We start from the raw sequence: 23,211 nt of genomic DNA, 5'->3' as shown, positions 1-23,211 counted from the left end.
CAACACACTCCATGGTAGAGCTTTTCGATGGTCATGCCGGATATTGTTTATGTATCACACTTGTTGATTCCATTTAGTGAGTGCAATTACTAAAATTAGTATTCCAAGCTTTAAATGCAAGTACATGTGCTATATCTTCTAGTGTACATGCATTCAAATATCCTTTACAATGGAATCGTCCCTCATAGTTCACAAAAGACGACATTACTGCAAAAATGAGTGGGTACAAGATATATCAAGATCCCTAGTGAGAGGTCAATATGAGATCCAATGTTGTACAACTACTATGGAGATGTTTTGTAAACATTTAGTAGATTCATAATTTATTATATGACTACCAAATACTATATGTGGCATGCAACGTGGCATGGTTTTTTTGAGCTCATTCTTGCAAACATACACAAAAGAAGGGGACACCATTTTAGATTGCAATGCAGGATGTGGTGACTTTGCATCGATAGCGCTAAATTCCAATAGACAGATTGCATGTCTGTATCGCTTTACCGAAGATGGAAGATATCTAAGAGCAAAGGTAATATGTTTTCATAAACTTGTACAATATCTGATTGTAATGTAGTGTTCTTTTTCATCATACCAATACATGGGTGCTCACCCTTCCACGTGCACATGTACAACTACCTCCCACAACCCAAAATTTAATCGTGTTCAATATGAATGGGGTGCTTCTACATAGGCAGCCAAAGTAGAAGGGATCATTATCAATGAAGCCCCTAGAAGTGGGCAGCTATTGGGTGATTTTGCAGCCAGGGCTCGCAAGGTTTTTGAAGGAAATATCTATATTGTTTGGCATTGCCATCTGGAGCTCCATGAAGGAAAACAACTTAAGTGAGCTACTCCAATTGGTTAGAAGTGAATGCGTGAAGTCATCAAAGCAAGCACCAACCTTGTATTTCAATATGGACAACTTCTGTTGGAAGGAGTTACATAAAGCCCCTTTTCATGAAATGTTTTGATGACATTGATTGGCCGCACTTCAACCCAACAACAATACTATTTGTGGATGATAGCATGGAGAAGATGCATATGACCCATCCAACGCCTTTATATGCCCACTCCCGTTTGAGAGAAAACCCGTGGACACTATCCTTTTCAAGCACATGCTTCCCTACTTGATGGAGCTAGTGTGCTTCCGTGGTTCAGTCCTAGACTTTGTTAGGGATCACAAGGAAGAGGAGAAAGAGAGAGGAATGTGCAAGTGAAAGAGATTGTGTATAGGTATTCGTTTAATTGCAATACTACAAGATGTGTAAATAAAGCACATGCAAAATATCTAGGGAAAGGTGGAGTGTCGAAACATGCATGCATGTGAATATATATGTGCATAGTGGATGACGTAATATTGCTATCCTGATATTAACTATTCGAACAAAGTGAAAAACAATAGATATCGCACATTATTGCAATGAGTGTAACAAAGTGTTTGATATCCAATCCTCTTGTAGTAAGTCCACACAATAATGCTCAATTGAAAGTAGCGAAAACATGTGCGATGTAGTTTTGCTTATGTGTGCACAATGGAAGTGTTATATCAGGATATAATATCAAATCATGCACATAAACGTGAGAGGTACGTAAATGTATATATGCATGTGGGAGTAACAATGTGATATTCTTTTCGTCTTGATATTAACATCTAAAAGTGTCCAAGACAATCGCCTCATGCAAACCCTTGATCCTTACAAAAATAAGAAGGCTGTGAGAAACAGATGGATGACCCTTGCAAAATTAAGAGGGGGGAGAGAGATAGAAGTTGCTATTATAGAGAGAGAGAGAGAGAGAGAGAGAGAGAGAGAGAGAGAGAGAGAGAGAGAGAGAGAGAGAGAGAGAGAGAGAGAGAGAGAGAGAGAGAGAGAGAGAGAGAGAGAGAGAGAGAGAGAGAGAGTGTGTGTGTGTGTCTTTGTGAGCGCACAAGGAGAGAGAGAGAGGGTGAGAAGCGAAAAGTTGCTAATTGAGAGAGAGAGAGAGAGAGAGAGAGAGAGAGAGAGAGAGAGAGAGAGAGAGAGAGAGAGAGAGAGAGAGAGAGAGGAGGAAAGGAGAGGGAGAGAAAGAGAGAGAGAGAGAGGAGGAAAGGAGACGGAGAGAGAGAGAGAGAGAGAGTGTGTGTGTGTATTTGTGAGCGACACAAGGAGAGAGAGAGGGCAAGTGAGAGAGAAGGTGTGTAAGAGAGGGAGAAAGCGAGAAGTTGCACACACACACACACACACACACACATACACAGAAATTGATTGCTACATGGGACTGGGAGAGATGGAGAGAGAGAGAGAGGGAGATACGGAGGAGAGAACCAATAGGTCATCACTATGTTATCATGATTACCATAAATAGAATTACTCAATACCCCTCTTAACTTTTTCAAATAGATTTACATCTAACCTTCTACATGCTTTAAGAATTCTACTTTTAGAATTCCACATAACACAATGTGAGGATGTTGTCATGGCATTCATATGATTAGAAGTTACATGATAAGGTGCATGTAAATAAACGACAGGTAGACTCTCGAGAAGATTCAAGTGACGAGACTCTTTCATTGGAAGAGAGGAAATTACCTATGACACCAAGCCGTCGCTCTATTATGCGTCCATGAAAGCCAAATGCTACGAGTTCGATTGCAGTAAATGCCCACCTCCGTTAGAGGAAGAGGGCGCGGGCTATTCATGAGAGGGGCGGCCTGTTCCAAATGCTTTGGTAAGTACAAAAATTTAAGGCAGGAAGCAGACATCTCTCCAAGATGGCAGATACCTAAAGAAACTGCACCAGCCAATATAGGAGAAGGAAAGAGTGCAGGGTGGTGGACTGGATACCATGGCAGATTAGTAGGGAGCAAAGCATGCAAATAGGAGCACGCCATTCCTGATTAGACGGTTAATATGGCGGGACCCACCCACAAGTATGTGTATCCTTAGCCGTCTGGAATGGTGGTTTGCACGCCCACACCTACCATGATGCATGCATGTGCTGTGTACAATGATGGTTTGCACCCCCACATCTACCACATCTACCATGATGCGTGCATTGTAGGAAGGAGCTAGTGGAGGAGGATGGGTGTTAGGATGGTGCAAATTAGCTCTTTCTTCCTTAGCTAGAGTTTGGCAAAGGAGGAACTGGAGGGCTGCCTATCTCTCTTTTTCACTTGCCTCCTTCATCCTTCCAACAATCTCTTATTGCGTGAGAGATCTCTCTCTCCAATACGATGAAGAGCTCGCAGCCTTACAACTTAACATGTAGAAGTAGAGGACTTGCATGTTCTTTGACCCTTGCATCAACAAACTGAAGCTGAGAGCCTACATGATCATTGGGCTTTTGGAAGACCTTCTTGAGCTTCAGCCCTTCCATCGATGGATATCACATGCCATTCAAACATGGCTTGCATACTTATGTTCCTAGCCTTGTGATCTTCTAGCTGCCTTTGATTCTAGTACATCTATACCAAGTAATTTTAAAAAAAGCATGTGGTCTTAACTTTATGTTCGATGACATACATGTAGATATGCCAATGTTTGAGGAAGGCACTTACTTTGTAGCAAGGCATAAAATTTGAAGCTATCAATAGCAGTGTACAAAGGTGTTCATTCAATGATAATTTTATTGTCATGTCGTCCTCTGAGATATCCTTCATTCTCTCCCTTTTCATGTATTTTATTAGTGTGAGATATCCCTTCCCTCTCCTGCCAAGGGTTGCTCTTAGTTAAAGCACAATATGGTAAAACCAGCTTCTATTCTTTAAGTGATTAGGGGTACAAAATAAGAAGAAAAGTTGTGCAAATATGTGTACAAGTTACATTGCAATAAAGAGTTCAGGAGGAGTTGTGGCACCAAATTGGACAATCAAGCATCAAAATATCCTATACTTTAGCTCACTATTTGTGTTTTTTGTAAAGTTTTGGACAAGCATTCCTAATCAATCCATTAAAAAGACATTTCTAAAGTTGATTACGATTGCATTTAAAAGATAGTTTTAAAGATTATCATGATTACATCAAATCTAGCAGAATGTTTTATGTCAAATATATGCAAGTATTTACACTTTTGTGCTTTTCGATATGGATGCATGCTCTATGCAGGCATGAAGCATGCACACGTATAACAAGGACAATGATTTATCACATCATGTACATTAGGATAGCGAATTGGGACAATAGATGTATGTGATACTATTTGTTGTGAAATAAATACTTTGGACCATCATTAATCTCCTTTGTGGACTTCATCATACCAAACTTGCAAGGAAAAGTCCATTCCACAGATGCACGAGAAAGGACTTGCAATAGCAGCAACTTTCCTTGGGTACTTTTTGAATGTGTTGGTCTTTTACACACACACATACACACATAGAGCTTAAATCAATAAGCATGTACCCTTTAACCACCATTGTGACTTGCTTAAAGTGATTGATCAAAGAGGGAGTAGAGACTAGAACAACTTGCAAGTGTTCCTTTTTTTTGGTAGAGAGAGAGAGAGAGAGAGAGAGAGAGAGAGAGAGAGAGAGAGAGAGAGAGAGCCCTTAAATTACTAGCCATGTCCCCTTTAACTACCATTAGAACGATTAAAGTGATTGTTCAAAGTAGGGAGTAGAAGAACACGTGAGAGTGTCATGACAAGTTGGCATGCACTATGAGACATCTAATATGTGCAAGGTTTAGGGTATCACTAGGACGGAAGGTGTTTAGAGAGAGGAGGGGGAGAAAGTGTGTGAGAGAGATGGATTGAGGGGGAGGAGAGGAGAGGGTAAACATCATCACTATATAATTGCTCTAACAAAGTGGGAAGCACTAGATATATAATATAAGAATATAGATTAAACCTTGGTTTTTTGTGAACACTTTCAATGTTGCACTCAGCCCCCCCCACGACTCTGCGGGGTCCAACACGACGACTCCGGTGGCTAGTCATCATCAAAAGGTCTAAAGTGCCGATGCTCTTGGTGTCTCGAAATGGCGCAGTCGGTGAGTTCTGGACTCCCGCCACTCCCTCTCGATTTCTCGCTCCACCTTCGTCACAGCAATAATGTATCATCTCCCTGTAACAACCATAGCTCCCACAGCAGCAGCAGGAGCACCCCCATAGCCGCGGTCCCTCCACAAGCACCACAGCAGCAGCAGCAGCGGTATTTTGCCACCTGTGCCCCCGGCCTCGAGCCAGTGGTCGCGGCCGAGCTTTGCACCCCCGCCATCGCCGCCTCCGACGTCAAATTGGGGTCTTCCGGCGTCTTCTTCACCGGGACCCTTTCCACCGCCTTCAACGCCAATCTCTGGCTTCGCTCCGCCATCAGGGTCCTGGCCGAGCTCTCGTCCTGTCGCCTGCCGCCTCGTAGGCGATCAGGCAAAGACGATCCCATCTACGAATTTGTGAGAGAGTCCGTTGACTGGCCCACCTTGCTCGCACTCGAAGAACCTGGACAAATAGATGATGAGAACGATAATGATAAAGATGAAAGCGGCTTCTCGTCGTCGTCGTTGTCATCATCATCATCACAGTTCTCTCATGCACAAGCCAGACCTAAAGGGGCAAGAGCTCTGCACCGTTCACAGAATTGGAGATTCAGGTCCTTTTCGGTCCAAACAAGAACGTACAATTGCCTTCATGTTAACAACTCTGTTTTCGCATCCGTCAGAGCCAAGGATGCCATTTGCGATGCCGTCCGTGATGCTTGTGGTGGACACAAGCCAAATCCTAGTACCGAAGGAAGAGCCTCAGCTGATGTACCTCTGTTTATGTCTCTTTACAACGACCAAGCTACTCTGTACAGGGACATGAGTGGTATAAGCTTACATCGGAGAGGATACAGGGATGCTATGCACCGGGCCAGCTTGAATGAAGCCATTGCTGCTGGTATTTTAACTCTTGCTGGATGGAACACAGGGATTAGTGGATTTGGAGGTTTTAATAAGGAATTTCCGGGGAATTTCTGTCTTCTGGACCCTATGTGCGGCTCAGGAACTTTTTTGATTGAAGCGGCACTAATCATATGCAATAAGGCTCCTGGCTTAATGCGTTCCCATTGGCCATTCCAGGTTTAGATTTGTACTCATATTGCGTGAAAACTGGTCATAATTGTGGTAGCGTAATTTTTTCTCCCTTTCCAGGGTCCTTGTACAGTTATATTTATTCCAGTAGCAGTAATTTGCAGGTTGAACAACCGACAAATTTGGCTTGCAGGTGGATATAAGTTATCCCTTCCACAAGGGAAGTACTTTGAGGTCTCCAGATTTTTGAGGGTGTGTATGGTTTGGGATGTCAATATGACATTGCCCATAAAGATCCAAACACAGACGATGATTTCAAACTCCTGATGGGCCTTTTTATAAAAAAGGCGAGGTCACAGTTTTCACGTGTTGATTTTGTAGGAAAGAAGCACGTCAGCTCAACATGACGTTGCTATAATGGTACAGAACTTAAACCTTGAACTCAAAGTCTCCCCTGATGATGCTAACCTTTTCTGCTGATAAAAATGCAATTAGAGACAGCATTTGCTGTTGAGGACTTGGGCAAAACATGAAACTAGTTGAACACAATTTCGATCAGCAACAGTACAGCAGTCTCTGATCAAAACACATTCTGAAATTGAGGCACAGCAGTATTGGCAGCTGGTGACACTAGGCAGTAAATGCAGCCTTTTTATAAAAAAAATGAGGTCGCAGTTTTCACATGTTGGTTCTGTAGGAAAGAAGCACTTCAGCTCAACATGACATTGTTATAATGGTACAGAACTTACACCTTGATCTCAAAGTCTCCCCTGATGATGCTAACCTTTTCTGCTGATAAAAATGCAATTAGAGACAGCATTTGCTGTTGAGGACTTGGGCAGAACATGAAAACAGTTGAACACAATCCCGATCAGCAACAGTACAGCAGTCTCCAATCAAAACACATTCTGAAATTGAGGCGCAGCAGTATTGGCAGCTGGTGACACTAGGCAGTAAATGCAGCACTGATGAACTGAAACTCACAGGCAGCAAAGTACATGGCGAACTGGGACTTGAACAGCTGCCAACTGGAAATTGTTTGGCAGCTGGGTGACACTGGGAATTGAAGTGCAGCAATGACTGACTGAAAATTGCAGGCATCAGGCTAGAGAAGCTGGTACAATTAGGTGCCAGTAATACAGAGTCAAATGGGATGCAAAACAACAGCAGTCAGATGCAAAACATGTTAGCCTGCTCTATTTTCATTCTCAGCCTGTCATCTCCTGGTTGTGAGCTCCTGTCAGAGTCTGGCAGGAGACAGAGGAGCTCTGTCAGTTTTGTGTTTGCTGATTTTGTCTGCATTCCCTTCTCGGGTGTCACTCAGCCCAAAATGGGCCTTTTTGTGTGCAGTCGGCCCATATTTGGGCAGGTCGGCTAGTTTCAGCCAGGTCGGCCAGTTTTTCTGGCTTGGGGCTATTTATAGCAGCCCCCCCAGTCATTCTCTCACATTCTTCTGCAGATTCAGCACACACTCCCTCCTCTCCCACTCCGGCATTGGTGCTGCCATTGCTTCCAGCCTGTTCTGGTGCCCTCACTGACACTCCCGGCTGCGTGCAGGGACTGATCAGTCCACTTTGGTGTATTCAGCATTCCATTTCAGTCAGTGCAGATTTTCTTCCTTCATTTTCTGCTTCCTCTCTCTCTCCTCCTCTATGTTCGTGTTCTTCTTCCGTTGCGCACTCTCACATGGTATCATCGCTTGACTGAGAGCACGGAGGACCTAACCTCGTGGAGAGATACCTCGCCCCTCTTCTGCTGCTGTCGCCTCATCTCCAACTGCCCAGGCGGCCCCTCCAGGTGGCCATTCTTCTTGCGTTTGCTGCATACGACTCCTCCAGAGGCTGCCACATCATCAATCGACCCCTCGTGCTTGCGTTTACCATCAGGCGGTCTCTCCTTCAGCTGGGCGACACATCATCAGGCTGCGTTTTCCTGATCTGGTGGTCGTTTCCACTCCTGGCGGCTCATCTCCTGCTGGCGACCTACTCCCAGGTTGTGTTTTGGTGCTGGCGGTTTCTGTTCTGGTGATCTTCATTAACTACCTTTGCGTTTTGCAGCTCCTGGTGTTTGTAGGCTATCACAGCTTGCATTTTGGTGGTTGGTGACCATACTGCTGGTCATACTTCGGCTTTGGCACAGTTTTCTTTGGTGTTTGGTATTTTGCAGATTGGAAGATGTCTTACCAGTTTTCAGGCTTTGACGACTCAGAGGATGAGCTCCTTTTTCATCATTCCTTTGAGCGGAGGCGGGATTATCAGGAGTTCCGACGTCGGGAGGAAACTCCTCGCACTCGTCCCTCTTCAGTCCATGCATCTCAGAGGGTTCCATCTACCGTGAAGGTGCCTTCCGTGAAGACTGCTTCAGATGTGCGGATGCCTTCCTTGATTCCCTCTATTCAAGTGCCGATTCTCGCTTTCTTTCCGAAGGAAGATAAGTTGGATGGTTCCAACTACTCCCTCTGGTCGTGCAAGGTGGAGTGCATCCTTGATACATTCGACCTATGGGAGCTTGTTTCTTCGCCCATCGACCGTCCTCCCGTGGATTCGTCAGATGGAGTCTCTATGGACCGTGTAGCCTTGTGGGATAGGCTCAACTCTCGAGCCTGTTCCTTTCTTTTTATGAGTTTACATGATTCGGTTCTTGTACATGTTCACAGGTTAAAGACCGTGGCGGAAGTGTGGAAGAAGCTTGCGTCTTTGTATCAGTTCAAGATGTTTGTCCATAAGATTTCCTTGGAGAAGAAGTTGCGGATGCTCAGTCTTGATGATTCTTCTTCCATGAAGGAGCACATCATGAAGATGGAGGACATGCGAGACGAGCTAGCCTCTCTTGGTTGTGTGATATCGTCCGAGGATATGGCGATGATTCTGTTGACTCAGTTGCCATCACCCCGCTATGATGTCTTCTACACCAGCCTCATCACCTCGAGGACCCGCGAGAAACTCCTATGGGAGGAACTTTCCCTGCTTGTCTTGGAGCATGACGAGCGACTCAAAGAGGTGGGTGCCAGTGGCTCCACCAAGGCTTTTACTGTAGGTACAGGTGGCGGCAAGAAGAAGAAGCAACCGAAGGAGAAGGCCAAGGACAAGAAGGAGGAGGACAAGAAGGATGCGAAGGAGAAGAAGCCCAAGTGCCCCCACTGTGGGAAGGGTACTCATCCCGAGGAGAAGTGTTGGCAAAAGTACCCCCATTTGAAGCCCAAGGAGAAGGGCTCGAAGGCGGCCCCAGCCACGACAGAGTCCGCGTTTGTGCATGTCTTTGTTGAGGAGGATACAGCCTTACCTTCTACCACTCAGGAGAAGCCTTGGCTTGTGGACAGCGGAGCATCTTCACATATGACCTTCAGACAGGATTGGCTTCAGGATCTTCGTTCCAGAGGGGGCACTGCCACCATTGGTGACAATTCTACAGTTCCTGTTCGAGGCGTGGGGACTCTATCTATGTTTTCTGACAGGCGGTCTTCTTCCGCCAAAGTTCTCTATATACCTGATTTGGGCTTTAACCTATTGTCTGTGTATGGTCTTACTCAGCTAGGTATTTGAGTCATTTTTACACAGGATGCAGTCACAGTGGAGGATGCTTCTACAGGTGATGCTCTTTGGACAGGTACACAGGATGGTGGGCTTTATAAGCTCACAGCCTTGGTTGCGAGGGCTTCCCACGAGCTTGGGCTGCTTTGGCATGCTCGATATGGTCATTTAAACCTCGATTCTATTGGGCGGGCTTCCCGGAGGAAGATGGTGGAGGGACTTCCAGATTTCCCTCCTCTCCACACTTTGTGCCCTATGCTGCTTTAGGCAGCTTCACCCTCAGGTTGCCTCTAGAAGGGCTACTTCCCCACTTGAGTTGGTTCACACCGACCTTTGCGGACCTATGGGTACGGCCTCCCTTGGGAAGGCCAAGTATTTGATGCTGATTGTGAACGACTTCAGTCGTTATGTGTGGCCCTATTTCTTGGAGTACAAGAGCGAGGCGTACTCCCGTTTTTGCAAGTGGAAGGTGTTTGTGGAGACACAAACAACTTCCAAAGTTCGCGGCGTTTGAGCTGATCACGGTGGCGAGTTCACTTCTCACCTTTTCTCTCAGTTTTGCAGGGATTACGGCATTCGGGTGGAGTATTCCCATCCGAATACACCATCAGAGAATGGTGTGGTGGAGCGTGCGAATCAGACCATGGTGGAGATGGCCCGATCTATGCTGGAGCATAGGAGTCTTCCTCATTTCCTTTGGAGTGAGGCGGTGGCTACAGCGGTGTATATTCGCAACTGCTCTCCGACTTCGGCTTTACAGGACATGACTCCTTATGAGGCTTTCTTTGGGAAGAAGCCTTCCATGTCCCACTTTCGCATCTTTGGGTGCGATGCTTTTGTCCATGTGAACAAGAAGAAGAGGAAGACGAAGCTCGACTCTAAGTCGAGAAAGCTTATCTTCGTGGGCTATAGCACGACCACGAAGGGATATCGGCTCTACGACCTGACGACACGGAAGATTGAGGTGAGCAGGGATGTGATCTTTGATGAGGCTTCGACCTCCGAGGATCCGATTGATGGTTTTATTATAGGTGCTTCTTCGACATCGATGGACCACCCCCCATCTTCTCTCCCTTCTCTTCCTTCCAGGATACCTCTTAGCACCCCTCCTTCGTCATCGCCTCCTTCCCCTCCCCTTCCTCTTACAGCCATCAGATGGGGAGCCTTCTTCAGATGAGGAGGATCTACATTCACTTGGTGAGGGGGAGTCCCTCGTAGACACAGGTGCTTTGCAGGTTCCGGAGACTAATCAATCTTCCTCACAGCAGGAGGAGTCTCTTAGGATTCCCTTATGGTATCGCTGGCTCATGCAGGATTCAGGTGTTACTCACTTTCCTACTTCTTCTACAGGTCCACGTAGATCAGCCCGCTTACAGGCCCAACGGGATAGTTCACTATGTGTGAACTATGCTCTTATGTCTCAGATTCTTCAGGATTCCGAGCCTTCCACTGTGGAGGAGGCTCTTGCACAGGATATATGGAGACAGGCTATGCAGGCAGATCTCGATTCCATCGAGCGGAACCATACTTGGGAGCTTGTACCGCATCCCAAGAAACGGAAGGTGATGGGTATGAAATGGGTCTTTAAGACCAAGCATCTTGCAGATGGCTCCTTGGACAAGCATAAGGCTCGGCTTGTTGCCAAGGGTTTTGCACAGCGAGCAGGATTGGACTACTTCGAGACTTTTGCTCCTACAGCTTGGATGTCTACCATTTGAGTTATTTTGGCTCTTGCAGCTCACCACCGTTGGCCTGTTTATCAGATGAACGTCAAGTCAGTCTTTCTGAATGGCGTCCTTGAGGAGATCTATATTTCACAGCCTCCTGGTTTTCTTGTGCAGGGGAAGGAGGATCATGTCTATAGGCTGCGGAAGGCTCTTTATGGCCTGAAGCAGGCTCCTCGTGCTTGGTACCAGAGGATTGACCGCTTCTTTCTACAGCGTGGTTTTCAGCGCTCCGATCATGATCCCAACCTCTACTTTCAGGTTGTGGGTTCTCTTTGTGTTTTCCTTATTTTGTATGTAGATGATCTTATCATTACAGGGAGTGACACTCAGCAGGTAAAGCATACTCGGTCCATTCTTCGGCAGGAGTTTGACATGACGGATCTAGGGATCCTTCACTTCTTTCTCGGACTGGAGATCTATCAGCTGGCACAGGGCATCTTTATCTCGCAGCACATGTATATCTCCGAGCTTCTTTCGGAGTTTGGTATGGCCGAGAGTCGGCCTCTTTTTTGCCCCATGGACCCTGAGTCCAAGCTTTTGTTAGATGGAGTCCCCCTTACAGATGCCACTCGTTACAGGTGCCTTGTAGGCTCTCTCATCTGGCTGATTCACACTCAGCCGAATATCTCTTTTGTGGTGGCTTTGTTGTCTTCTTTTATGAAGACTCCTACACAGGATCATTGGCGGGCAGCCTTGCGTGTTCTTTGGTATTTACAGGGGACTCGATCCTATGGGATCATGTATGGAGATGGGATCATCCTTTCTGGATGGAGTGATTCTGATTGGGCAGGTGATGCGGATTCGAGACGATCCACTACAGGTTATGCTTTCACCCTTGGATCCGGTGCTGTCTCTTGGAGCAGCAAGAAGTAGCCTACTGTGGCACTTTCTTCTACAGAGGCTGAGTATTGGGCCCTATGTTCGACCGCTATGGAGGCCGTTTGGCTCCGTCGCTTGTTGGCGGAGCTTGGCTTTTCCCAGACAGGGCCTACGGAGCTGCGCATGGACTACCAGAGTGCCCTTGCTCTGGCAAAGAATGCGGTGTTTCATGCTCGCACGAAGCACATTGAGGTTCAATATCACTATGTTCGAGAGCGGATCATGGATTTGGAGCTGGCGGTGGTCTATTGTCCCACGGCGGACAATGCGGCTGATCTCTTCACGAAGCCTTTGCCTCAGGCTCTTTGCTTCATCACATGCGGTTGTTAGGTCTTTAGACCCTCCCAGGATCTGAGAGGGGGTGTTAGCCTGCTCTATTTTCATTCTCAGTCTGTCATCTCCTGGTTGTGAGCTCTTGTTAGAGTCTGGTAGGAGACAGAGGAGCTCTGTCAGTTTTGTGTTTGCTGATTTTGTCTGCATTCCCTTCTCGGGTGTCACTCAGCCCAAAATGGGCCTTTTTGTGTGCAGTCGGCCCATATTTGGGCAGGTCGGCCAGTTTCAGCCAGGTCGGCCAGTTTTTCTGGCTTGGGGCTATTTATAGCAGCCCCCCCTGTTAGCAGAGTATTTGTCAGCTCGTGTGAGTCTGAGCTTGATTTGGGCTGGACATTTTTATTAGGTATTTTAGGTATTTTTCTGGTGTGGCATTTTATGCCAGTGGGACATTTTATGCACCAGTCGGCCAGCATTAATGCTGTCCGACCAGCATTGTTGCTCCCCACTTTTTTAGCCTATTTATACTCAGTGGCTCCTCCTCAGTCAGTCACTTCATCTTCACCATCTGCAGACTCTGTGGAGAGAGGAGCCAGTGCCAGTGCCCACGCAGCCAGTGACTCACTGTTGTATGCGATTGTCTCGTGTTCAGATATATGGATTCCATTTCCCGTGCATACATCTGAGTTCTCATCTGTATCGTGTTCTTTCTTTTCTCTTTTTGTCTTGTGTTTCAGCAGTTTATTTCAGCACATGTTTATGCTTCCACCGCTGCTCCACTTCTGACACCCCAGTCATTCTCTCACATTCTTCTGCAGATTCAGCACACACTCCTCTCCCACTCCGGCATTGGTGCTGCCATTGCTTCCAGGCCGTTCTGGTGCCCTCACTGACGCTCCGGGCTGCGTGCAGGGACTGATCAGTCCACTTTGGTGTATTCAGCATTCCATTTCAGTCAGTGCAGATTTTCTTCCTTCATTTTCTGCTTCCTCTCTCTCTCCTCCTCTGTGTTCGTGTTTTTCTTCCGTTGCGCACTCTCACAAAACAGCCACACAATCATGTAGGTCTGATCCTCAATCACTAATGCACAATCAAAGTAGCAGATGCAAAACAGCCTTGCAATCATGTAGGGTTGGTTCTCAATCTTTAATGCACAATCACACTTAAGCACTCAACACTCAATCTGACTTGATAGAGGAATGCTATAGACGAGTTGCATGGCCTTGCAAGTGGCTTAGCCAGTTACATCAGATAACATCAGACTAGTTGGTTGTGAGTTACTTAGACATGCACACGAAATGTATCTCCACTTAGATAACACGAGCAAGCACAAAACGGCTAAAGTAGTACAATGACCAGAAAAAGGTACAAAACTAGACCAGACTGAACAAAATGACTGACATTGGCTAGAGCTCCTCATGTCTCTCACTTAGCTAAGTCAAGTGTTAAAGGTGGAAATGAAACTTAGGTAATAAGCTATACATCAGCCCAACAAAAGCAGAGGTGTTCAGAGTCTTCTATGAGCGGAGAACCTTGTGTGGAATAAGTGCAGGATGAGGTTCAAATTCCGCCCTTGCACAATATTCCATAGGTTCTGAGTCAAGGACATGTCTCATTAGGTTTGACCAAGTGGTATAGTTAGATCCGTTAAAATGAGTCTTTTCATTAAATGCATGCTTGGTTGACGAGTTTGAAGAACCATGAGGTGTTTGAGAAGAGGTAGTGTGCGTAAGGTGGTGGAGGTGAAGAAAAAGGATGAGGAGGAGAGGGGTTAGGTAGAAATAGGATGTGGGTGTCCAATGAGTGCTGATTGATGGGGAGGCATTGGAATATAAATGTTTCCATAAGGTGTTGGTGGAGGTAGAGGCATTGGGACATCTAAGCCCTATCCAAATGTCGGCCGGGGCACTACAGAATGAGCAGGTGTTCCACTATGTAAAGCCATAGAGGCGAATTGTGGTACCAAATCCTCCACACTCGAAGTTGTCCATGGGGGGGGGAGAAATAGCCCAAAAGTGTGTGTGTGTGTGTGGGGGGGGGGGGGGGGATAGCCCAAAAGTGTGTGTGTGGGAGGATGAGCCTCCATCATGGATACAACACCTGGGTAAGAGAAATGAGAGGTCCTAAAGGTTATGCCTAAGTGTGAGGAACCCCTCGATGTGGTGTGTGGAGTGTAATAAGGTGCACTTAATGGAGGTAGAAAGGAGTGTGCAATGGAAGATGAGGGAGGGATGGGTGCGAGATAAAATGGATTTGTAATTGGTGTAGTGGGAAATGAGTTAGGTTCCTTTTGTCCATTAAATGCAAATGATGAGAGTGTTGTACTCTTGAATGGATCACGAAATGTAGAGGGCAGCTTCTGAAGTTGTCAGACACCAGCAAACGCAATTGAGACAGTTGGGCAGACAGGCAAATGAGAGTGTGTGCTGAAAATGCAGCTGTCAGGAGAGAGAAGACAGCAAACACAGGCAGCAAAGGAGGTGGTGATAGCTGGAGGAGGGACGCTGATGGCTGGGCAGCAGCTGGAACTTGGAAACACAATAGTAGGGTTGACGTGGCGGGCTGTATGATAGCAGTGGGGTGAACAACAACAATTGCCTGGCTGACAGCAGCAAAGAGAGGGCTGAAAACAATCATGAACAGTGTGGAATGGTTGGACAACACGTGCCTGATGATGGAGGGTGATGATGGGCAGCTCTAGTAAGATATCCTTTGCAGTGTGGACAGCAAGGATCTATCACGTGCAATCTGAAAAATGAGATTAAGACTGAATGGAGGGCACCATGCCTATTTATAGAAAGTTTGGGTTCTCAACAATCTAGAAACTCTCCTTGTTTTAGCTCTCTTGAACCGCTCCTTGTTTTAGGGTTTTTACATTAAATAGGCATATTTTAGGCCTATTTAAGAGGCTAATCAACATGTACTGCATGTTTTAGCTCAATAGTTAATCCTATACCTATGTAACCCTAAGTAAGAATGATATTATAGTATCCTCTGGCTGGAACTTCATTTGTTGGAGTTCTCCATAGAAACAACTCAATTTCACCAATTTCTTGTGACAAATCTTTGAATTTTCTCTTTCTATAGCTTCCTATCTATTCTCTTAGCCATATCACAGCTTGCCTCAAAAGAGCCCAACCAAAAATACAATCCTAGGAGGGTGTAATTGAAGAATTTGTGCTGTAACCCTTAATTTTATAGCACAAATTAGGATTTGATAGCCACCTCGAGAAGTGTGCTCAGAATTTGGGGCCTATGACTTGGAATTCAATAGCTGAAATTTGAAATTTCAGGGAATTCCAAGAGGCTAGCTAGCCAACATAGAATTTGGGGCTGAATTTGTCATCCAAGGAGCAAGGTGAAATCCCCTGCTAGATCATGGCGCAAATTAGATTGAAGGTTTGCTAGTCATTTATGACAGCAAGTGGCATTTGGATTAGTGGAGGAGATTGACGGAATTAATTTTAGTGTACTCCAACAAATTGTAATATAAGGTAAAGAAATACTGCAAGAGATGCGAATTTTGGGGCCAACAAGGTGTTCAATGTTCAAAATTTAATTGGTAACATTTCAATTTCAGTTAATAGTCATTGCCATGTGGCATGTAGTTGCTTGTTTGATTATATACTTCCGTATTTGCTGTATTTTGATTGTCACCAGAATGAGAAATAAACTGAATGATTTAATTAAACTTCACGAAGATTTTTAATTGAAATGAACTTTAATTTTGGTATCCCTAGCTCTTGGCATGGTGACCATTGTTCTGGCAATGAAGGATTTGACATTGGGGCATGCGGTGGGGCCATGTAGTACATGGCCAAGGTTAAAGAAGCAAGGTGCAATGTGAAGTCTTCTTTGCATATAGCCATGCTTTCAATATGGCTAGTGATATTCCGACAATCTCATTGTATTTACCTGCCTTTAGAATTCAACATTTATACTTTGGAGTCTTCAACATTCTATTGTCTCCTCTCTCTTTCTTCTCTTTGTGTTCACTTGTTTCTTTCAGTACGATTATTTGCTTCCGTATTTGTTGCACTTTGATCGTCACCAGAATGAGAATGAACTTAATGATTTAATTAAGCTTCACGAAGATTTTTAATTAAAATGAACTTTAATTTTGGTATCCCTAGCTCTTGGCATGGTGACCATTGTTCTGGCAGTGAAGGATTCGACATTGGGGCATGTGGTGGACAAGTGTGCAGGTCATGTAGTAGATGGCTAGGGCTAAAGGAACAAGGTGCAATGTGAAGTCTTCTTTGCATATAGCCATGCTCTCAATACACAGTCTTCTTTTCATTTGCACATATAGCAATCATGTATATTATTTTGTCTCTTGGCATGGGGATTTCATTGGGCAGCCTCGAAACTCCATATATAACAAGGTATGCTGCTATTTTTGAGCTAAATATAAGGAAAATAGGTTATGGCAGCACTATAGACTGAGATCCTTTCTTCTTCTTCTTCGAGATCTCAAGCCAAGTGCACTTTTTGGGCAATTTTGTCGCGAAGAAAGCGACATTCTCATAGTTTCATCGTCACACACACACACACACACACACACACACACACACAAAACACACACACCCATCCAAAAAGTTAAATTCTTTCTTTTAGTCCGATATAATACAGTTCTGCATTTGCTGCACTTTGATAGCAACCGCGAGATCCAGTGAAGAATGCTTCACAATAACTGCCATATGAGTTGCCATGGACCACCCAAAAGATAGGTTGGCCCTAGCACAAAGGGTGGAGGTGCCATTCGAGTGGCCAAAAGGTGCAAACAAAATACCCAAACCCTAGGCATGCTGCTGTCTTCCAGACTCTAGTGGGCTTAATGGCAGCTATGCTATATGGAATCTAATTGATTTACAACAGAGATTTGCCACACATCTAACTACTATGAAAACCCTAGGCACTCTGCTGTCTTCCAGACTCTAGTGGGCTTAATGGCAGCTATGCCACATGGAATCTAATTGATTTACAATAGAGATTTGCCACACATCTAACTGCTATGAAAACAACTATGTTACGTACGAAAGGCACAGCTGCAAGACTTCCAATAGCACATCCATCGATTGAGGTTCAATGATATTGTAGTTCACCAAAACTCAAAAAACTCTAGGAATGTTTTGTGGAGTCTCCAGACTACTCTAAAGTTGCAAACAGCAGTTGCATGCTAGTGTATTGCAGGAGATACATTTGTGATTAGGTGGATGCTCTATCAATTATGAAGCAAGGTTTTTGTAAACCTTCAGTTTTGAACACACATTTGAACTGGGAAATATTTGAGTGCTTGTTTTTCTTTTCAAATTTGCACATGGCACAGGTACTTTCACTTGGCAGGCATAGCATGATGAGACTGAATACATGTTTGAACGGGGAAACAAATGAGTGCTGGGTTCTCTCTTTTCAAATTCGCACATTTGTTAAAGCACAAGTACCTTCATTTGACAGGCATGGCATGACTTTGATGGTTCCCTATGGAAGAAGTGTAAGAAACTGGCTGCGGCAGCTAAAACTTTACCTCCTCCAGGAGTCAGGCTTCTAGGCAATGACATACATGAAGGTGCTCTTTCCTTGTGCATGAAGGATGCAAGATGTGCTGATGTAGAGGATCTTCTTGATCTTTCTTGCAAGGATTGCAAGGATTATCTGCCTCCAACCAAACCCTCTCTTGTAGTTGTCAACCCTCCATGGGGTGCAAGATTGGAGTTCACCAGGTGAGGTGTTGTTATAAGTGTAGGTTTTTTCTCTTATTCTGGATTGTTGTAATCATATTTGCAACCATAAACAGCAATGCTTTAGAAGCCTTGCATGCTTGTGACCTATTGAAGAAGAATCCAGCTTGTTATTAGTTAACCATAGTAGCTTACTGATTTCTCTTCACCTTGCATTCGACTACAGAGATGATGGACTGGAGGATTCCTGGCAAAAGCTTGGACAGCTCTTGAAGCAGCGCTGTAACAATTCAGACGTGTATATCCTTAGTGGAAATGCATCTGCTACGAGAGGCTTAAGGATGAAAAATGACAAAAGGTGGCCTATCACTGTTGGTGGTGTTGAGTGCAAACTACTGCATTATCATGTTCTGCCACCCAAATGCACAGATGTTCTTTGAGGCGTGATGCTGAAAACAAATTTTGTCTTCTATGAAGTTCTACACTGTCTCATTGGTATGGATCAACCTTTCTCCTGGTGGTTCTGATTCAGCCTAAATTCTGTTCTATCAATTTTGACACAAGTCAACAGCTGCTTTCTTGATCTTATAACTGATTGACCTATTTAATGGTCTATACTAACTGTGACATCTTGTACTTTTGTAATCGTAATATGTATTGAACTTAAAAAGTGCAAATTAAGCACTTGTCTTTTTTGTGCAAGCTTTAAGCTGTGAAATAACTTCTTCTTTGTCTTCTTGTCCTCGTTAAGTCCCTTGTCTGGTGTGTCTCTTTTGCAGAACACATGATATATGCTATGTAATTATGATAGCCATGTGAATTGATTACTGGGTATTAACTTTAAAAAAAGAAAGATTGGTTGTGGGGTTTTGGAATTTTTTTTTTGTTTGGGGGGGGGGGGGAACACATGCAAGACTCTTTAGCCATACTTGCATTATCTAGAAACTTTATGCAAAGAATCTGTCTCACATGATACCCTGTCCTACACGTTTCTATGTGAACCTAAAGCTAGCTTTATATTATGAGTGTGTGCACTGACACACACATGATGCAGGGATTTATGTCTCAATAATGTTCACATAGACACGTTACACATGATGCGGGGATTTTTGTCTCAATAGTGTTCACATACACATGTTACACATGGATATTTCTCTCTAAACAGGCCCCTTCCCCCTTAGGCCATATCTTGCCTCTTCAAGTGTGCACATCATATTCTCACTCGTGTACATATCCAATTCAATTGTCCTCATATGGAGGAACAAATCATAGATCAATGAGAAGTCACATTTTGGAGGACTCATGATGAAGATTAGTCCATGATAAACATTGAAACATTTTTGGGGGTTTTGCCTAAAATTGGTATAGGAGTGTGCTATATATGTTTTTGAATATCCCTTGTTAAGTTTTTATCCAATTAATGAGCTTTGATATAAGCTTGTGCTCCAGCCCGTAACAATCATTCTGCAACAAATCCCATCTATTTGTTTTCTCTTTCCTTTTCCCAAGTCCATCATTTTGCATGTCAAATGTTAGCCTGCCTATTTTAGTTAGTTAGTCTGTCATCTCCTGGCTGTGAGCTCCATCAGAGTCTGATGGAGACATAGGAGTTCTAACAGTTTTGTGTGCTTTTCTTGTCAGTTCCCAGCCCCTGGATGGCCATGTCAGCATTTTACCTGCGTGAGAGTGCCACCTCAGCATTATCACTGACATGCCAGCATTTCTGCACTTTTTAAATGCAGCTGACTGCAATTAATGCAGTCGGACAGTGCAGACGGCCATATTATGGCAGCAGTTTGTTGGGAATAAAGGCCTCGTGCCTTTTAAATGTGCTCGGGTGTGAACACACCCTTAGCACTTGTACTTACACATATATATCTATCTAAAAACCTAAAGGTACACACTCGTCATTGTACCTACAAACGGGCTCATTCTCTTCTCTCTCTCTCTCTCTCTCTCTCTCACTATGCGTAACGATAGTTTGTCTCGATTTCCGTGCCTAACCAGTCCCTACAAACTGGTATCGGAGTTGTGGTTGAGGCGTTCATGCCTCTTGGAGTTCGAATAGGATAGGCGAGCAAGTCGTGAGCTATAGAAGGTCCAGTGTGGACCACGGCGACAACAGGCGTGTGACAGGCTGGGCGAGTAGGCAATGGCCTGATACGGGCGACTCTAGCAGATGTGACATGTGGGTAGCGGGAGCAGCAATTGACTGGAGCAGGCGACTGCAGTTGACGTGGACCAGGTGCGTGATGGGCAGAAGCTGACAGGCGACCAGCTAACGGTGATTGTAGCGGACCGGACGACTTCAGCAAGCTACCAGCGGGCAGCAATTTGGCAGGCACGACAGGTCACAGACTTGAACGGCCCGTTGACCCACAATTTTTTCTCTTCTTGTTTTTCCAAAAATATGCAGTGGTCTTGGACTGCGGGGTGTTACCACCTTTTCCATAGCCAGCTTCCCGTCCAAGGGTATGTGCAACATTTTCTTGGAACGAGGCCACAGAATTTCTTCCTTTTCTTCCATAACAATTTTTTTTTCTATATATATTTTTTTCTTTTCTCTTGCCCTACTCCCGAGGGTGTTTCCACCTTTTCTTGAAGAATAGGTTCGCATGACAAGGACTGAAGTCCTTTATATATATATATATATATATATATTCTATTATTATTTTTCTACTGGAAGAGTGGAATGGTAGGAATTCCATGTATCAAAACCATCATTGCCACCTTTGCTACATTAGATGAAAAGGAAACCAAGGAGGAGGGGAATGTGATTGTGAGGGGCTAACAGAGCAAAACCACATCATTAGGATCAGCAAGAGGGTTATTAGGAGCATTAGGTAAAGTCGTATCAACCATCATGTAAGGAACAAAGAAGCTATCAACGGTAATTATCAGGATCCCCAGGGAGGGTAATGTGCCTTGAGGCGATAGCCATTAATGAGGAAGGAGTCATCTGAAGCATCGACTGTCTGGATTTGGACAGAGAGCCACTAGGGTTGACGACAAGTACCTTATAAGGGCCTATCAAGCATCATTGAAGCTTTCTTGGAAACTTGTCAAATCAAAAATCATAGGCTAGGACTAATCACCTTCCTTGAACTCTCCTCTCCTCCAGGTGTTCGCGCGCGCAAGCATCGTGTGCAAAATCTGTGCAAAATTGAGCCAAAAATTTGGGGCTTTTCTCGAATTTGGGGATCTCAACGCAGAATTGGACAATCTAACTCAAAAATTGCAAAGTCGGTGCACATTTGTCCCGGAATTTTGAAGCTTTTCACATTTTAGTGAAATTCTTTCAATTTCAGTGAAATTAGTGCACGCAAGACTTGGAAAATTTGGGGATTTGTCCAGGTTTGGTGCGCGCAAGATGCAATAGTGATATCTTTCTTAGAAATTGCAGGAATTTGTGACATTTTGTCCCCGACATTTGGGGCTTTTAATGTACATGCACAAATTGGGCTGAAATTAATTCAATTTCTCGACATTGAGGCACATTGAACCCCGTGCAATTTGGGGCTTTTGCAATTTGGGCAAAATCTGTGCAGCATTTGGTCATTTTATGTACATGCATGTTGAATTCCACGCAATTTGGACATTAACACTTGGTAAAATTTGGGGGTTTTGCTGAAATTTTCCTATTTTGGCAAAATTGGCCTGTTTTATGCATGTCTGAGAAAATGCAGATGTGTGTTTGATGCTTTGAGCACAAAATTTTGGGGCTTTTGACCGTTCGTGTCAGATTTTATGCCCGTGGGTACATGCACAACAGAAATTGCAGATGAAATTTTGGAATTCCTCATGTAATGTGATGCATATGCCCTTGGAACAGCTGTAATCAGTTAGATAATGCTGTAGCACATTGTTTGTTGCTTCTGAAAATTTAATTACAGATTTGAAATTTGTGCTTCTGTGTGGTCATTTATTGCTGATTGGTACTTGTTTGTACCTTGGTCACTTGGGTGACAGTTTGGGCCTGCATTTGCTGGTTTTTTGGTCGCATTTGGGCTGAAAATCATGGCTGGCAGCAATGACAGCAGTAATCTGATGCACATAAAGAAGCTTGAAGGCGCACATAACTTTGCAATTTGGCAAAAGCAGTGCTACAATATCCTATTACAAAAGAAGCAGCCAAAGCCGATCAAAACCAAAGGGGCAAAGCCCACAGACATGGATCAGGACAATTGGGATGAGTTAAATGAGCTTGTAGGCTCAACCATAGAGCTATCGATTTCTGATGCTTTGCTCTTCAACATTGAAGGTTTGGATTCTGCATATGCTATATGGACTAGACTGGAAGAACTGTATGCACAAAAGAGTGTTGCAAGCAAAGTGGATTGGTTGAAAAAGCTTATGGATTTGCGTATGAAAGAGGGTACAGCAATGTCTACTCACTTGAGTGAGTTTAACTCAATTTTCAGACAGCTGGTTGCCTTGAAGTTCATGATTGATGAAGAGAGGTATTGGCAGGTATTGGCAGTGTGCCGTTACAATTTCATCTTGGCTCTGTCTTTACACTTCAGCATGTACAGCATATACCTCAGCTCAAGAAGAGCTTGATTAGCATAGGGCAGCTAGATGATGATGGTTTTCATACCACCTTTGGTGATGGAAAATGGAAGATCTGTAAGGGATCAAGAGTGATTGCCAGAGGTTGCAAGAGTGATACTTTGTATCCACTTCATGTATCTAGTGTGTGTGACCATGTTGTTGCCGTGACCGAGTAGCCAAGTGTTTCTTTGTGGCATGGCCGGTTGGGACACATGAGTCAACAGGAATGAAAGTGCTCTTTCGTTTGGGTTACTTGCCTTGTCTTCGTTATGTTGATTTTAAGTATTGTGATCATTGTATTTATGGCAAACATGCACAAACGTCCCACAAAAAGTCTCTTTCTTTGAAATCTTCTTCTCTAGAGTTAGTACATTCGGATGTATGTCAAATGTTAGGATTATCTTTAGGAAGAAAGAAATATTTTGTCACCTTTGTCGATGATGCTACACGGAAAGCATGGGTTTATTCTATTCGTAGCAAGGATGAAGTGCTTGACAAGTTTAAAAAATTCTTAGCATTGGCTGAAAATCAAACAGATAAGACCCTTAAGCGTCTTCGCTTTGACAATGGTAGGGAATGTGTCCAA

General features: G+C 44.3%; 1 protein-coding gene across 2 annotated transcripts; it reads left to right on the top strand.

The window, feature by feature from the left end:
* Positions 1-4,869: 4,869 nt before the first annotated feature.
* LOC148008887 (uncharacterized) lies at positions 4,870-18,785 on the top strand. 2 transcript variants are annotated; one of them, XM_087673944.1, is made up of 3 exons: positions 4,870-6,035; positions 17,851-18,116; positions 18,301-18,785. In XM_087673944.1, the coding sequence occupies exons 1-3, from the start codon at positions 4,956-4,958 to the stop codon at positions 18,512-18,514; spliced, it is 1,560 nt and encodes a 519-aa protein (XP_087530070.1). In that variant the 5' UTR covers positions 4,870-4,955; the 3' UTR covers positions 18,515-18,785. The 2 variants fall into 2 exon arrangements, with proteins under 2 accessions (XP_087530070.1, XP_087530071.1); XM_087673945.1 differs by lacking the exon at positions 4,870-6,035 and adding an exon at positions 7,989-8,986.
* Positions 18,786-23,211: the final 4,426 nt, after the last annotated feature.

This window comes from Lygodium microphyllum, unplaced genomic scaffold, assembly GCF_053477565.2.
Source record: "Lygodium microphyllum isolate KBCC unplaced genomic scaffold, Lygodium_microphyllum_v1.1.10 scaffold_51, whole genome shotgun sequence".
Classification (NCBI taxonomy): domain Eukaryota; kingdom Viridiplantae; phylum Streptophyta; class Polypodiopsida; order Schizaeales; family Lygodiaceae; genus Lygodium; species Lygodium microphyllum.
The sequence above is the reverse complement of the archived record's forward strand: the minus strand, read 5'-3'. Positions and strand labels throughout refer to the sequence as shown.

Excerpts from the sequence above, each read along its gene's own strand:
- LOC148008887 (XM_087673944.1), top strand. The coding sequence starts at position 4,956 with ATGGCGCAGTCGGTGAGTTCTGGACTCCCGCCACTCCCTCTCGATTTC. Across the intron at positions 6,036-17,850 it reads GTTCCCATTGGCCATTCCAG|GCATGGCATGACTTTGATGG; the intron begins GTTTAGATTTGT and ends TTCATTTGACAG. Across the intron at positions 18,117-18,300 it reads GCAAGATTGGAGTTCACCAG|AGATGATGGACTGGAGGATT; the intron begins GTGAGGTGTTGT and ends ATTCGACTACAG.